Source organism: Neolamprologus brichardi, chromosome 11, assembly GCF_056152115.1.
Source record: "Neolamprologus brichardi isolate AB-2024 chromosome 11, ASM5615211v1, whole genome shotgun sequence".
NCBI classification, from domain to species: Eukaryota; Metazoa; Chordata; class Actinopteri; order Cichliformes; family Cichlidae; genus Neolamprologus; species Neolamprologus brichardi.
Window position 1 is genome coordinate 10621324 of NC_142114.1, and position 15557 is coordinate 10636880.

The following is a 15557-nucleotide window of genomic DNA, read 5'->3' on the forward strand; positions in this document are numbered from 1 at the left end:
AGCTAACAGAGCTAACTGATTACTTAAAATTCCTGATAATGTGGGATTTCACAAAATAAAAAAGCAAACTTCCAGCTCTGGCATATAGTCAGCTCATTTGGAACTTTCTTCTGTCACTGTCACAAGTGATTCAGTTGCTTCAGTAACATTTAATGCGTTTTTTAAAATCTAGCCCACAGCTAACTCACAGACTGAGCGGCATGATTATATTTCTTGCTGGCATCCACTTTAGTACTATATCAACTACAGTTCCCAAACTTGGAGCATTATCAGCTTAGATAGCAGTAGAAACGTAGGAGTAAGATGGCAGAATCTATTAATATTAACTTTTTGTTTGACATTGTTTGGTTCTCCTTAAGTATATTGGAATTTCCCTTTTTGCTTGGAACCTGTGGGCATACAGGCCAAGACATCAAACTGTTCAATCAAATTTTAATAAACACTGTTCACTGAACATATAAATTAACCACTGATATGACATGATAGCATATACAACATTTTTAACCTGATTTCTAATTTGGCCCATCTCCCATTTGAGATTATGTTCTCAGGTATGCCCAGACAGCTTCCAGCACAGCTGCTGTTCTAACTACTTGCACTAGTGCCCTTTGTGGGCTGTTTCCTGGAACATTATCACGCCTCCTATACAGTAATAACAATTTTGGCACAAAAGTGTAAACAAAATAGACTAAAACCCAGCAAAAATACTGAGGAGCTACACAGATAATACAATGCTACTCATCTAAGGGTTGTGAATCCAGCTGAGCTGTCTGCTCATATTGGATTTCTGAAATATTGCTTGCTGCTGGTAATGCAAAAGTTCTGCACACTGTAACCACAACATGCCAGAGACAGTCGATGCCAAATTCTGAGCTAAGTACGATGCATGACTAAATGAAAAGCCCTCCCTTTCCCTTCATCCTAATTGCATCTACTCTTGTGTTCTGGGGTAATTATCTTCAGTGTGTGGGGTGTTTTCTCTCTCTGAGACACTCACTGTAGCAGCGACTAGCACTCCCATCTAGATGAGCAATTAGTGTCTTAACAAATGACACATCTCCCCTTTTATGACCACCTCCTCAAAAGTCATCAGCCTAATTGTATGCATGACACACTATGCATTACCTGGAGCAGTTTCCTTGTTAATGCTCGTGAGTTGGAGCTGTCAAATGAAAAAATCGATCCCATGCTCATTTACTGTCAATCAGATGTTGCCTTCTCCCCCTCCCCTGTTTGCTAGGGCTTAAATTGCCAGTGAGTCATCCACCTCATTTCCATGTTTTCACATTGTGTACAGATGATGTAAGCTGTTGGTGTATTCACTGATTGCATCGATCTGCAGTTTTCGCCTGGCCTCGGGAGATTTGGATGCTCTTTTCGGAAAATAAATCTTTACAGTTGCTGATTGTTGTACTTCAACAGGATGCAGCTTGACCTACTGGCATCTGTTGCACTCTTAAAACCATGAATTATATCAAAGATATCAAAGATATCCCTTCATCAGAGAGAACGTAATGGGCTCATTGAAGATCTTCTAAAAGGCAGTCTCACTAAAAAAAAAAAGTGAGATGGCTTTACAACAAGCCATTACGCTTAAAAATAAATAAGCACAGCGCCATTGACACTTTAAAGACTGCAGCCAGTTACAAGCCCGTGGCGTGACAGCATAATAAACGATCAGCATTACCTAGCGCAGCATGTCAAACTTTGCCTTGTGCCGGAGTGATCCAGATGTACTTGCCTGGCTACATGACAGCACCTTTCTCAGCTCTGCTTGACAGTTTTGACCAAAAACATGCTAGTATGTTGCCTAAAAGGGCTGTGAGTCATGATTTGAGCTGAACTCATGTGTTCAGCAGATTTGTAAAGGAAAAGGTGACACACTTTCAGATTTAGCATGGTCAGGTAGAAGAATCAAACCTGCAATTATATCAGACTAGTCACTAGTTGTAGGAATGATGTGCCACGTTAAGCATGGTTCTTTTTTTTTTGCCAGAACATTGAGTTTGTTTTCCTTCCACTCGCTCACCACTGAGGTTTCCTCAGTTCTAATGTGTTTTTATTAGAAATATTTGTTCTTCACACACAGTGTTAATCCGTCTTTGTTTGACGCAGCTTGAAAAGTCACAAAGCTTGTTGTAACTTTTGTTGCTCACTTGAATGCAGAGTAAATGCTGTCATGTGTGTTTCCTTTGAGTTGTAAAATAAAATGGCCATTTAAATGTGATCGTGCAGTCCCACTCAGCTTTGATAATAATAATAGTAATAATAAATAAAGCTTCTAAAAATACAGCTTTTAGGGAGATTGTGAGTCAGAGGTCCCCATCAACAACAATAACATCCTGGAGAGTTTCTGAATATTGGAGACAGATTAGTGGTATTGTGGAAAATCGAGGTCCTAACATATACCACACGTCTTTTTTTACTTGTGTGGTCTCGCAACTGTGAAATCAAGTGAAGAAAAAGATAAGCTGGTTGTCAGTAAAGCTTGTATAGTCTGAACTTAGTTGCCTGGGAGCACTGTTTAAACTAAAGTCTGTTATTTTGAAGACAGCGTGGATTCAACTACTATCTACTTCAGACTTTTGGGCTCTTACAGAAAGATCCTCAGATGGAGTCGATCTTCTGTTTTGTGTTATGAACAGAAGAGTGTTTGGTAGGACTTGGCAAGTTTCCTTTATCAGGCTTTGGATCTCACCGCCATGATTTAATGATGTGTCATTTTGGCCCTTTTCGAAGTGTTTTACTGATGTGGATCAGACGCAGTAGGGCAGAAAGATGAGGCTCAGGACAATGCTTTTGTGGACCTCAGGGATGCACAGAGAGAAATGGTGAATCATCCTACAAAAGCGTTGCAGACATGACTAAAGTAGCTTCAGGTTCCAAAAAAGTACTTGCTTTGGCTGATCATTTGAAAATAATAAAATGCTGCATAATTGTGACCACGCTGGACAACAATAGCTCTTGGCAGCTTCAAGCAATTAGACCGGAGTGTACTTAACATAACCTATGTAGGGTATCAAATATGGTAGTTTTCTAACTTATGCTTGGTGTTCTCCAGTTTCTGCTTCACTCTCTAACCACAAATGACATTGCACTGAATCATGTGGCACTGTCACGGAGGGGGTTTAACAGTTATTCACTGGCCCCTTTGATTCCCTGCTTATGGTAGTGGTTTCGATTATTCTTGTGTAATTAAACCTAACAGAATCAAACATCCAGCTTAGGATGTCCTGTTGAGCTGTGGTCCTCTGCTATGATACAATTCAAAAGCTGGCGTCTCCACTCTGGCCCACTTGTTTTTAGCAGAGGATGAAGGCCTTGCCATCTCCTGCCATAAATGCCTTCTAAATCAGAATCAGGTTCCTGGTTGCCAGTCAGACGCATCTGAATGAGAAGCAGCCCAAGGCCCTGGGCGCTGTTCTCCACAGTGGTAGGCCCCCCGCCTCCGACTTGTCGTTCTCCATCAGGGGATACACTAAACTGCCTTTAAAGTTCAATGTGTAAACAAGAAAGCTCCTTCAGAAGATTTGATTGGATACATGTAGTGCACTGGCTAAGAAGGTCTCCTTCCGCTCATTATCATCACTTGCTTAACAGCAGGAAGCCCACACCAGGCCAGTAATGTAAGTTAATGGCTTACCTATATGAAATAAAACCAGAAGTCTAAAGCAACAGCAGCCACAACAATTCTCAGATAAAGAAGCTGACTGATGACAGATGAAATCTTTTTTTTTTCTTTTTTTTTTTAAATATGTTATTTATAGTTGGCATTTGTCATGATCCAATCTATTTATTTTCTCTAGTGGCCTCACTGTATAGTTGTTCTTATTGTTAGAACTGCAATTCCCACATATCATATTGTTCTCATACCCACTAAACTTTAGTAAGAGGCCTCTGTGTTTTTTCTTTACAGTGGATCCTTTTTGAGCTCAATGGTTTTTCCACAGGTCTAATATCAACAGTACAACAACAAAACAATGTCACATTCACAGCTCTGACACTCAAGCCTTTCTGTTGTATTTCTTAGTATTATTTCATTTCTTCTTTGCCACACATCCGATAAGTAGCAACTTGCCTTATCCTTAACTCAGCATAACACGATGAACTCTCTGTGCTTTACTTTGCAAACTTATTCAAAACATTAAATTTACTTTGCATAGCATCAGCTTACAATTACCAGGGCTCTAGAGTGCGACCAAATTTTTCAGTGGTGCAACTAAAAAAAAATATTTGGTCGCACAGGTGCGACCAAATATTTTCGGGTGACAAAAAAATAAAAATTAGAAAAAAAAAAAAATCACATGTAAAACTGTGGTGTTAAGCGATGCGGTTGAAAAATTTGAGTGCGCCTAACTTTTGTGCCGGTACGCCTAAATTTTTAAAGTTAGGCGTACCCGTGCACCTATGGCAAAAAGTTAGTCTAGAGCCCTGATTACTATGTGAGTAAAGATCAGAACAGAGACGTTGCATACATGCTGTATCTGTCCTTCAATCTCATTATCATTGGGAGAGCTTTAAAAACACGTTTAGAAGTCACGAACTTAACACTAACTGAAATCTAGCTGGTTTGGCTTGGGACTTTCTTAACTGATATAGCATGTGATACTGGCTTTTTTTCTACCCCTGTCTGACTGCAACCTCCAATCTGCGGGTGTTTCTGACAATCTAAATATCATCATTTTGATTCTAAGCCCCCGCTGTGTAGTATTTTTAAATCCTGCACCACTGCAGGACTTGAGCTTTTTTGCAACTGCCCTGTTGACATATTTTTATTCTGACATTTAAGTATATTACATATAATGATGCACCTCTCATAAGATAAACACAGATTTAAATGAAATCTGAGATGCATGGCCATCCCCCATCCAGCTGGGATGGCAGGCAGTCAAAGTGCTATACTTTTCTCCCACTTCCAGTAGATGTATTTAAAGGAGATTACAGCTCTGATCCAGACAAAAAGACCAAACTCCCTGGTACCGTCTGACTAGTTTTCTGTAGTCGGACAGAGAATAGATCTCAATGTTGTAATCTCAGTGGACAAGGGTCATCACATTGTTGCTTCCACTAATACCCTGAGATGAAGAGAAAGCATCATGTGGTGTGGTATTTTTCCCCTCTTCAGTCTTCAACAGAAATTCATCATTTCATAAATACCTTGGACAAAAGCTCCTTCACTGCATATCCTGCTGTCAAATGAATACTGTAAAAAAGCAGGGCTTTTCAGTCAAGGCTGCACAGGAGCAAAAAGACTGATCCAGACCCAACAAGATACAATCTTATTATGAGTGCCAGAGCTTTGCTGCAGGCTGTCTATTCAAGCACACTCCTGTTCAACGCTGAGATTTGACTTTACAAAGTTTACAGGTTTTTCAGTAAATGAGTATGAGAGCCACAGTTACCTGCTAATAAAAGCCATTAATGGTGTTTAAATTCTATGTGCAAGGCTAAAGAACTAGTCTTTTAATTAATCTGCATTTCCAAATAAATAGCCCAGATTCCAAGAAGCTGGTATATTTTGTAAAATGTAGATTAAAACTAGAACAAAAAAAAAAAAGAACAAATCACTGAAACTATCTATTTATTTAAAAAAGTAGCAGCACAAAAAGAACATATTAGATGTCATCCTTGCAAAATTTTACACATCTTGTAAGCATTTTGGAACTGAGGAGACCAGCTGCTGAACTTTGAAAAGCCAATGTCTGCCCTTTTTAGCCTGATATACAATTTCAGCTGCTCAGCAATTCAAGATCTCTTTTGTTAACCAAATTGTTAAAATTGGTGATAAGTCAGTGCCCATTGACGGTCTTGGATTGCATACAGAATGTGGATTGGCACTGTCCTGCTTAAATAAGACATTGTCTGTTTGACAGCATATGTTGCTCCAAAAGCTGTAGTCTGTCTTCAAGCATCAGGGATGCCTTCACAGGTACAGACATTGCATTTCAGCGTCATGTCAACAAAATCTAGTTTTTAAATGGTTTACTACAAATTATCACATTCTGTGTTAGCAGAGGTAAAACATGTCTGCCGTCTGCAGCAGTTGTACAGTAGCACCACTGTTCAGTGAAAGCTTCAGACTTTACAAAACGGTTCAGAACAAGTGTGTTTTTCCCTCCTACTTCTCACGTTCTCTTTTCAATCTCCTTCATAGACCCTAAGGCCATGGACATTTGTCAGCACACGAAAGTAGCGCGCTCAAGCAAACTTCTAGAGAAATGGAAAAATATCTGCCGCAGCCTGTTGGAGCAAATCAGTCACAGGTTATTCTGGAGTTCACAAGAAAAGGAGGAAACAGAACAGAGAAGTGGAAAGGAAGGTTTGTTGAACTAGTTGTCTCCATTCAGTGTACATTCATTAAAGCTAATCACAGTAAATTAGCTGGGTGGAGCAGATTGCCAGTTGTAGAGCACTGTGTCCAGATGTTGGACAAATAATGGTGCCAGCAGCAGGGAAAGAAAATACTTTATGGTAAATCAGGTGGAGCTCCCTGTGGGGTTTAGGTTTTAATTTTTACTGGAACCAAAATGAGAGACCACAGTGACCACTAAACAGGTCTTCATTTGCCGATCCAGTCTTCTGATTTTAGGTCTCAGAATAAATGGTCCTTTCTAAACCTATTTCCATGCAAATAGTGATGTTAGAACAAATTTCCAGTCGTTGCATAACTTGTTTGAAGTACAAAAAATAAGCTCATATACACTTTTGCAGTCTGTTGGTTTAAAATTTGAAGCCCCAGTTCAAATGGTGAATAAATAAGGTGATAGTCCCCATTCTTTACATTGACCAGGACTGCATGACCCTGCAGTTAAATGAGATTTCTCTGTTGTGATGTACCACTTCTCTAAATGGAAATAGTTTTAGTAGCTTTGAGAAAGCTTCATGAGTACTTCAGTGGTTTTTTGAGGTTTCTAAAAAGTGTGGCGAAGTTGCAGAGCACAGTAGTGCAGAGCAGCAGTTGGCCTTTACTTGCAGCTCTTGTCTTGTCAAATTAGGAGGAGGAGGAGGAGAAGGGAGAAATACATAAACTAACACAACCGCATGCTTTTTGAAATGTAAACAAACAGAAAAGTGTTTGAAGCTCTGGGATGAGGGCCGTTGAATATGACGGGAAAATTAGTTTGTTCGTGTAAATATCATATGATTGGATATTTCTTAGTATTTCATGGTTTATGTGAATCCAGACCATTTGAATAATGTGAAACAGCAATCATCCATCACCACCACAGTCACACTGCTTTTCTGTATGTTCATTAAGAAGTGATGAGAGTACACTCCTCTTTTTTAACTCTTTAAAGTTTGCTGAAACGTGACAATTTGTTTTGTTAATAAATATTAATTTGTCTATATGAGTTTTACTTTGTATCATATCTGCCACATCCAGTTTAAAAAATATGGCTTAAAAAAGCACTGTGCAATTTAATGGTAATGTGGAAGTGTCAAACTCACAAAAACATATACAAATACACTATATTTTCAAAAGGGTTCACTCGTCTGCCTTCACATTCATATGAACTTGACATCCCATTCCATTCTGATGTCAGCCCACCCTATGCAGCTTTAATAGCTTACACTCTTTTGAGAAGGCCTTCCACAAGGTTTAGGAGTACCAGTCCAGACTTGTTCATTGGATTGCCTAATGGAGAAGCTTGATACATGTCCACTGCGGTGTTACTATCAGTGTGTGAAGAGTGGGAGAAGAGGGTTGCATTGACAATCCAACACAATGGGCAGCACATTGAACACAGTTTATAAGTGGTCAGAAACTTGTAAATAACTCATGAAAGAATAAAGTTACATTGAAACCAAGCACACCATTGTTTTTCTTGTGACATTACCAGTAAGTTTGATGTGTCACATGGCACAAGTTGTATCCAAGATGGCCGACTTCTAAATGGCCACCATGGTCACCACCCATCTTGAGGAGTTTGCCCCCTCACATATACTAATGTGCCACAAACAGGACTTTAATATCACCAACCATTCCCATGTTATTGCAGTGTATCCATATAAATGGCCCACTGTGTAGTAATTAAGGGGACTTTTGACACCCCTGGTATCAAAGTCCTATTTGATGGTCGCAGACGTGGATTGGAAACCTCCACTGTTCGTGGCTCAAGAGTTGGGAGTTTGTCTTGTAATCGGAAGGTTGCCAGTTCGAGCCCCGGCTTGGACAGTCTCGGTCGTTGTGTCCTTGGGCAAGACACTTCACCTGTTGCCTACTGGTGGTGGTCAGAGGGCCCAGCGGCGCCAGTGTCCGGCAGCCTCGCCTCTGTCAGTGCGCCCCAGGGTGGCTGTGGCTACAATGTAGCTTGCTATCACCTGTGTGTGTGAATGGGTGGATGACTGGATGTGTAAAGCGCTTTGGGGTCCTTAAGGACTAGTAAAGCGCTATACAAATACAGGCCATTTACCATTTTACCATTTAACATCAGCTCCACACACATCAGCAATCTACTGCTGCTGGAGTCGTCTTTCTTTTGTCTTAGTTTCTCTTGTTGCGTTGCACTTTTACAGCACAAATCTGCAAAATCCCTGAAGCATAAAAGATCTCCTCATCAAGTCTGACATTCCTCTAGACTGCCAGATGTTGCATAAGAAATGAAGAACATAGTGTGAAACATTCAAGTCCTGCCTTGCCGACTGTCAGAGTGCTCCATGGCAGCCAGTTGATGGGTTCGTAATGCAGAATTACATGCATGGTTAGGTTACTGATGCTGTTGGTGACATAAGACAAACAGTAAAGACAACGGCATTCATTCGGTATCAGACTGTAATTTCAGATAATGTTTTGTTGTTGTTGTTTTGTTTTTTTCTTTGAGTTGTTCGCAGCTCAGTTTAATATGAAAGGTTAATCAGAAAGAGTGCACTTCAGGTCTGTTTCTGCAAATCTGCGCACAGGCTTCCTAGTGTGTTCGTGTAACTCATCAGGGGGTTTGTCCCATTCAGAGTGTTTTGGTCAGCTTCATTCTGCTTTGTCTCCACAGGAAGAGGTCAAAAGCCACTATGGAGACACGAGTCATGGCTTGTTTTGTACTCTGTCCAAATTGTCCCAGTAATACTTTGCTCTGAGCAGTCTGAATGAGCCACGTTAGATCATATTATACATATTAATCAAAGTAAAGTTTGTTTAACTCTCAAATACCATTTTGCTGTTGCCCTAAATTTATCTTTATTACAACGTGTAGTTTGTTTCTCTGCTGTCAGTAGTTCTGTGAATATAAACTTGAAGGTGAAAACAAATCGCCACGGTCAAAATGCTGAGTTGAGGAAGTACCAGTGATGATGATCTTGCTTTGATGGAAAAGTCTGAAAGAGATCCATGCCCTCTCAACTGTCAAAAAACCCTTCAAATCAAACACACGCTGTCCATTTCTGAATTTTAGAAATAGTGTTTCTGTCAAATAAAATAATTTTTATTTTACCCACATCTGTTTTATCTGTACTACATGATCAGGAGCACACAATTCATATCAAAAGTTTTGACGCTATTGCACACTTAGCTAAAAATGCGCATGTCATGCTCTAGCCTTGATAACAAACTGTGGGTCTGCAAAGAAGATTTGTCGATGTTTTGGTCATTTATCTATACAGCTCATTAAGAAAAGCTGGGATCTTTGCCTTACTGAACATTTTCATTTACGCCATTTAATCTCTTTATATTTGACTCAATAACAGGTTGGCCTCAGTCACATAACACGTCATTTATAAGACTACTGGATTATCGTGGCTTTAAGGTTTCTGCTGGCCTAACCTTTGTCAATCCATAATTTGACTCAATGTATGTGTGTCACGCAGGAGTAAGACTGTTTTCCATAGTTAATGCATGAACATGTTAGCGTTCCTGTCTGAATGAATGATGAATTGCAATAAGAATAATAAGAATAATAATAATAACGATGGTGGCATTTGTTCTAATCATGTAGGAGGAGTGCTTTCTTAACCTGGAGGCTCCAATCAGCAGGGTCTGTGGTTACGACACCCCCTTCCCGCACATCTTTGAGCCCTTCTACATCCCAGACAAGTGGAAGTGCTTTGAAGCAATCAAGAAGATGATCAACTACTGAACCACCCCCATCAGGTAGGAGAGATCTGACAGCTTCTTTTTGAAGGAAATTTATGATGGGACATTATGTAATTTTCTAACTCTTATTCTATATTAAAGCCTGCCAACAGCTACCCTATAATATGTATTATTTATATCAGTAATGCAAACATGAGAAGATAACTTAACTACGACCTGCCTTCAGGAGCAAGAAGCATCATTATAGGAAATCTGATTGCCTCTTCTCTTAAACACTCAGATTGTGTTTCATATAAGCCGTCACTGCACATGTAGAGGATTTTTATCAAGACTTACAAATGTTGTTGCCATGCAAAACTGCATTTTATTTATCTGTTGGTAGTTGCCACTGTTGGATATATTGTGCATTTGAATGGTTATGTGCAAATTTTGGTAATTACAAACATTACAGGTTGCTAGTTGTAACTACAATGACTAATAAAGTCTCAGTTTCTGGAAGTCATACAACATACAGTATTGTTTTTAAACCAACACCAAATTTTTCAATTTATTTAAGAGGGAACAATTTAACAGTGTTTTATAAGTAAGAAAAAAAATGAAGGCATCTGGTTTTCATGTAACTGTGTAATACAGCGCTCCAACTATTAAACAGTGTTTGCCCATAAAGTTAATGGAGTTGAGATGAGAAAAATAAAGTTGACCTCTTGCGTGGGTAAGCTTCAGTAGGGCTAGAGTGTTCATGGTCCATCTTTGTTGTATCTGTTTTTAGAGCTTAACTGAGCGTGTGATTGTATCTAGTCCTACTTTGTTACTGTCTATCTAATATTGTCTAGTAACATTTAACAGGTTCTCCAAATGTTCTGCATGGTACAGAATACAGATGTTTGAAGTCATCTTATGTGAGGTATTGGGATGATGACATCATCTTATTACTTCCAGTGAAGACAGGGTTTTTCCTGGCTCATGCCGGGCTGTTAGGGGGTAATTGCACACGTGTCTGCATACAGTAAGGACAATCATTCTCTATAGCTTAGTTTGTGAGAAATACGTTTCTTCTTTTTTCAACCATTTCTTAACAGAAATCATCCTTTAGTAAAAAAACAAAATATTTAAAAATAAATCGTTTTTTAATGATATGTCTGATTTTCTTGTGACTTTGTATTTTTTTTTGGGGGGGGGGGGGGAGAAGAGTACTTACTGTCAAATACAGTCAGCCTCATTTTACTTTTATTTCTTGCAAAGTTTCATATCCATAAATGTAATTTTTCCCATGTTAAACTTCATTTTATTGCTTTCAAAAAAGGAAGTGGCACTAAAGATCACGCACATATTTTCCTGTATCTTTGTTGTTACCAATAATGTGATTACCAATATCTCTAACTGTAACATTTACTGTTCTATTTGCACTTGTATCTATTACTGTGCTCCAACATAAAAATTACATTTGACAAACTGTAAACTTTGTAACCCTGATTGGAAGCAAATACCAAAACTGTTTATGTACAAATTTCTCAGTAAAAATTTAGTAAATGCTGTAGTAACACCTGTCTGGATTTGCTAATCTAACTGCAAATTAATCAAAATAAATTGCCATAGATTTGTCATTGTAGTTGAGGACGTGCATGTGGTCACTCTGCATACAGTGTATGTACCTGATGTGAAGCTGGAGAGTTCTGAAAATGCCATAGCATTTATTATGTGTGTTTAAATACCTACCACCTTGTAATCAGACCACTCAAGGCTCATTTTAATGCCAAGCGTTAACAGGACATAGATGACAGGGGTATGCCCCTGGATTTGTGGAACTTCATCCTGGGAATCTAATACTAACAGTTTGATTCTGGTCCTTTGATTGTTTCCAGAAATGTTGAATAATGTATTGAGAGCTCTTTTGCAATTCCTTTTTAATTATTACTGTCACCTTGAGTTATAGCCTTTTAAATGTTGGCCTGTAAGTCTGAAGGAGGCATTTATTACATCTCTAATTGCATCCAACACATGTCACCTCTCATCCTCACTCTTCACTATCTCCATCCAGATCTGTTTTCCTCCTCATCTGCCATCTACAGCACACCGCCAAGTTCTTCACTTATTGAATCTTTCTCCTTTTCCAGAGCCAACTCCTGGTAGCCCTGAACTTGATCGCCTCTCCTTCTTCCTCTTCTTTCATCCAGACAGTGGAGAGCAGCCAGGAAAAGACACTTTGTTGACCATCCAATCAGAAAGCAGTAACCAGATGGGTTCCATGTTGTTCTGTGTCCTCAAACTAAAAGACTGTTACCATATCTCTGAATTAGAGAGCCTTGTTCTTCTGCAAGACATAAGTGACTTCATTTGCTCAATGAACCTCCATGTAAAACTGATGTGATTTAGTTATCTCTTAGGTTAAAGTTGGATACTGTGGGGAAAAGTGTATTTGGTTTCATTTGTGACTGTCTGCCTCTCTGTGTTGTTACTTTTGATTTGAATGTGTCCAACTGTGCTCTAATCTTCATTTAGTTTGACATGAACTGAACCTTGTTGTACTAATAAAGGTGGATCTGTGGATTTTAAGGAAAATAAAAGATGCTGAATTGGTGAAAGCATTTGGTTTTGGTGTTTTGGATTTGTAGGGATTTACTTTGTCATGTTGGAAACAGAAAACAATTTCTGCTCAAGAGGTCTGGTAAAATATTTTACAGCTATATTTTACTGCTCATTCAATATATTTTGTTGTATTTATTGCACCACTTTTGATTTTTCAGCCATCTGCTCATCTTGTTCAGCCTGCAAGGAGTCTAAAGATGAGCTGATGGGTTTTCTGTTATCGCAGCTTTGATTTAAAGATGTAAAATTGTGAAACAATGGAAAAAGTTGTAGAATTTTATCACATGGCCATTACTGGGATGTTTTAAGGCTTTTCCATCTTACCAGCGCTTCCATAAGGAAATCAGTTTTCTTGTTAAACCTCTTGTCCGTGTTTGCCATTTTAGATTTCAACATGGAATCAATCATGATCGTGGTTGGGAGCCTTTGCCCATTTACTGCATGTTTCTGAAAATCTGGAGATATGGTTTCTCAATGGACAATAAAAACAGTAGTTGAAAACCTGCCCTAAATTCCATTAATAAACACTGACAAGAAGCAATCGTGCCCTCAACCAGTGCTTAATGTGCCACATATATGTGCTGATCATTTAAGTATCTGGGTATGACTGTAAAGTTTTGGTCAGGCAATCATTAGGTCAAAAAAACAAATCGTTCAAAAGTGCTCGGCAAATATCTTTGTATGTCCGTTAGACACTTCAAACACTGTTTACAAGTGGAATTAGGTACAGTTTCTCTTTAGGATTATACCGTAGACTGTAAATCATTTAGTACTGTGCAAAAGTCACCCCTCCTGTCTTGACATTTCATCATCATCACCACCATCGTTTATTTATATAGCACTTTGGTATACCTGGTGCATTTTTAAAGTGCTGAACAACACAAAAACAAAGAGAAACAAAATATAGTATAAAATAATAGGAGGGATGTCAGTTTCCCGACGTCATTTTGCTAAGAAAATGGGAAATAAGTGCATCGATTTACTCGCAAACATAAATAGAAATGTAGTATATACTGTAAGGCAAAAACAATTCTGACTAGCATGAAAGTCGATATCGAGTGTGTGAACAGTCTTGGGTAAGCTTTGCTTTAAGTAGTCTTCGTGAATAGTTGTAGCCTGAACCCTGCTTCCCAGTTTGTTCATTCTTGTAAATATAACTGAATGATTTGACCACTCAATGGGCTCAGCAGACTCGGCTGCTGTTCATATGATGATATTCAGCCAGCAGGCGTTAGGAAAGCATGAGCAAGTCTTGCACTTCCTAGTAAAAAAGCAGCAGGTCAACAATATATCCTTAGATCTGCTGAGTAATGCAATTCAAAAGATAAATGCCAGACTTCAGTCCTCACCCTTTTGTTCCTCCTCCCTAGCCAGAGGCTTCAGTAAGTGTGTGTCCCTCCCACTCAGGCTTTTCCAATTCCTGATATCTTTGAAGACAGGCAAACCTCTGTCACAGCTTTCTTCTCCAGTGTTCTTTAGCCTTTAGTCATACTCCTTATTAATTTACTTCAGTCTAAGATTTCGTACATTTTCAGTTTACTCAAGAGCAGAATTTAAGAAAGTGTTAGACCATCTACTGCCAGCAGAAGCCACGACAAACTGCATATTAGATATGCTAGAGGAATTAGTAATCAGATTAACGAATTCTGCATCCCAGTTGCTGAAACCAGTTGGAATGATGGAGCTCATAAGGGATTATTCTTTAACATTCTTCACATGAGCTGTGACAAAATGAGCTGCTCTCTTGTGAGGACTCCACAATTGGCTCGAAAGAAGTGCAAACCCATCATAGTGGTAGTCTGCTCAGCACCATCTTCCATTTTCCGTACCCCTGCTTCCAACATACCTGGAATGGTATCAGGACCTGTGAAAATTCACCAAAACTTTCACGCCAGATACACCTTGGGATTTCCAGTCCTCCTTGGCAGGGTCAGGGCCTATGATCCTGAGGGGCGGTCTTTGGTTTATTGGGCTTACATCCTGGTTCCCCTTCTGATCTCTGACTTTTACAAGACAAACCCTGACCAAGCTTGCCAGCCACCTAGAAGCATTTGTTTCTATCCTGTTCTCAGGTAGAGTGTACCCTGGGTCACTGTTCGGCCCTACTTTCTAGTCCACTGCACTCCTGCTTCGCATTTCCTCAACACTCCTCTGGAACAAATGCCTAGCTGCAACCTCCACTCTTGGCCATATCATTGCTTCAAACATTGTGATTTGCCTAGTTTTCTGACCTTGTTTTGTCATCTCTGTTCCTAATTCCTCCTGCTGTGTATTTTTGGCTGGCCCCTGCAACCTGCTGGAATGGCTTGATGTGTCCTTGGCTCCAGTTGAACTTGCAAACCAAGATCTGGCAATTCCTCAACAATACTCACCCTAGAATATTTATCTGCTTGCTCACCCTCTACCACTTCTTACCTCTAGAGCTGTCATCTGCCTTCCCCACCTGCAACTCAGAAAAGAGACCCAAGTTAGATGTCCATTCACAGTTCATTCCTTAGATTCATTGGGAACACTTCTAACCTGTTCTTTCTTCTCTAGCAATCATCTGGCACAACAGTGTTTGGACCCTTCAAGCAAAACCTTTACCTGAAAGTATTGACCTGAATCCTGAGTGCATCTTTGTTTGTCTAAATGAATGTGTAATGCTTGCACTGGTCTCTTTGGGTCTTGCTTATTCTTGAAATAATAACACTCATTAACAGCCACCCATCCACCCTTGGTAGAAAAACTGGATTTAAAATTGATCGAGCCATTGTCCAACAATGAAAGCCTGGCTCCTTGGAAGTAAGATAAAAAGACATGTAACAAAACTGGACTATCACCAAACCCTTTATCTTCAAGAAAGCATGACAATGAATAATAATAATACTCATTTTTAACCTTTTGGCTTTTGGCTAAACTGTGAAAAATGTGTAAGCAGATAGAGTCTCTACATTTTTGTCTTATG

General features: G+C 39.3%; 1 protein-coding gene across 1 annotated transcript in view; it reads left to right on the plus strand.

Annotated features, from left to right (window-relative positions):
* Window positions 1–12609, plus strand: part of bckdhb (branched chain keto acid dehydrogenase E1 subunit beta) — a 58624-nt gene extending 46015 nt beyond the window's left edge. Inside the window, exons 10-11 of the mRNA XM_006794838.3 lie at window positions 9927–10081; window positions 12139–12609. Of these exons, the coding sequence (XP_006794901.1) occupies window positions 9927–10067 (141 nt within the window). The 3' untranslated portion in view covers window positions 10068–10081; window positions 12139–12609. The remainder of the gene's footprint in view (window positions 1–9926; window positions 10082–12138) is intronic.
* Window positions 12610–15557: the final 2948 nt, after the last annotated feature.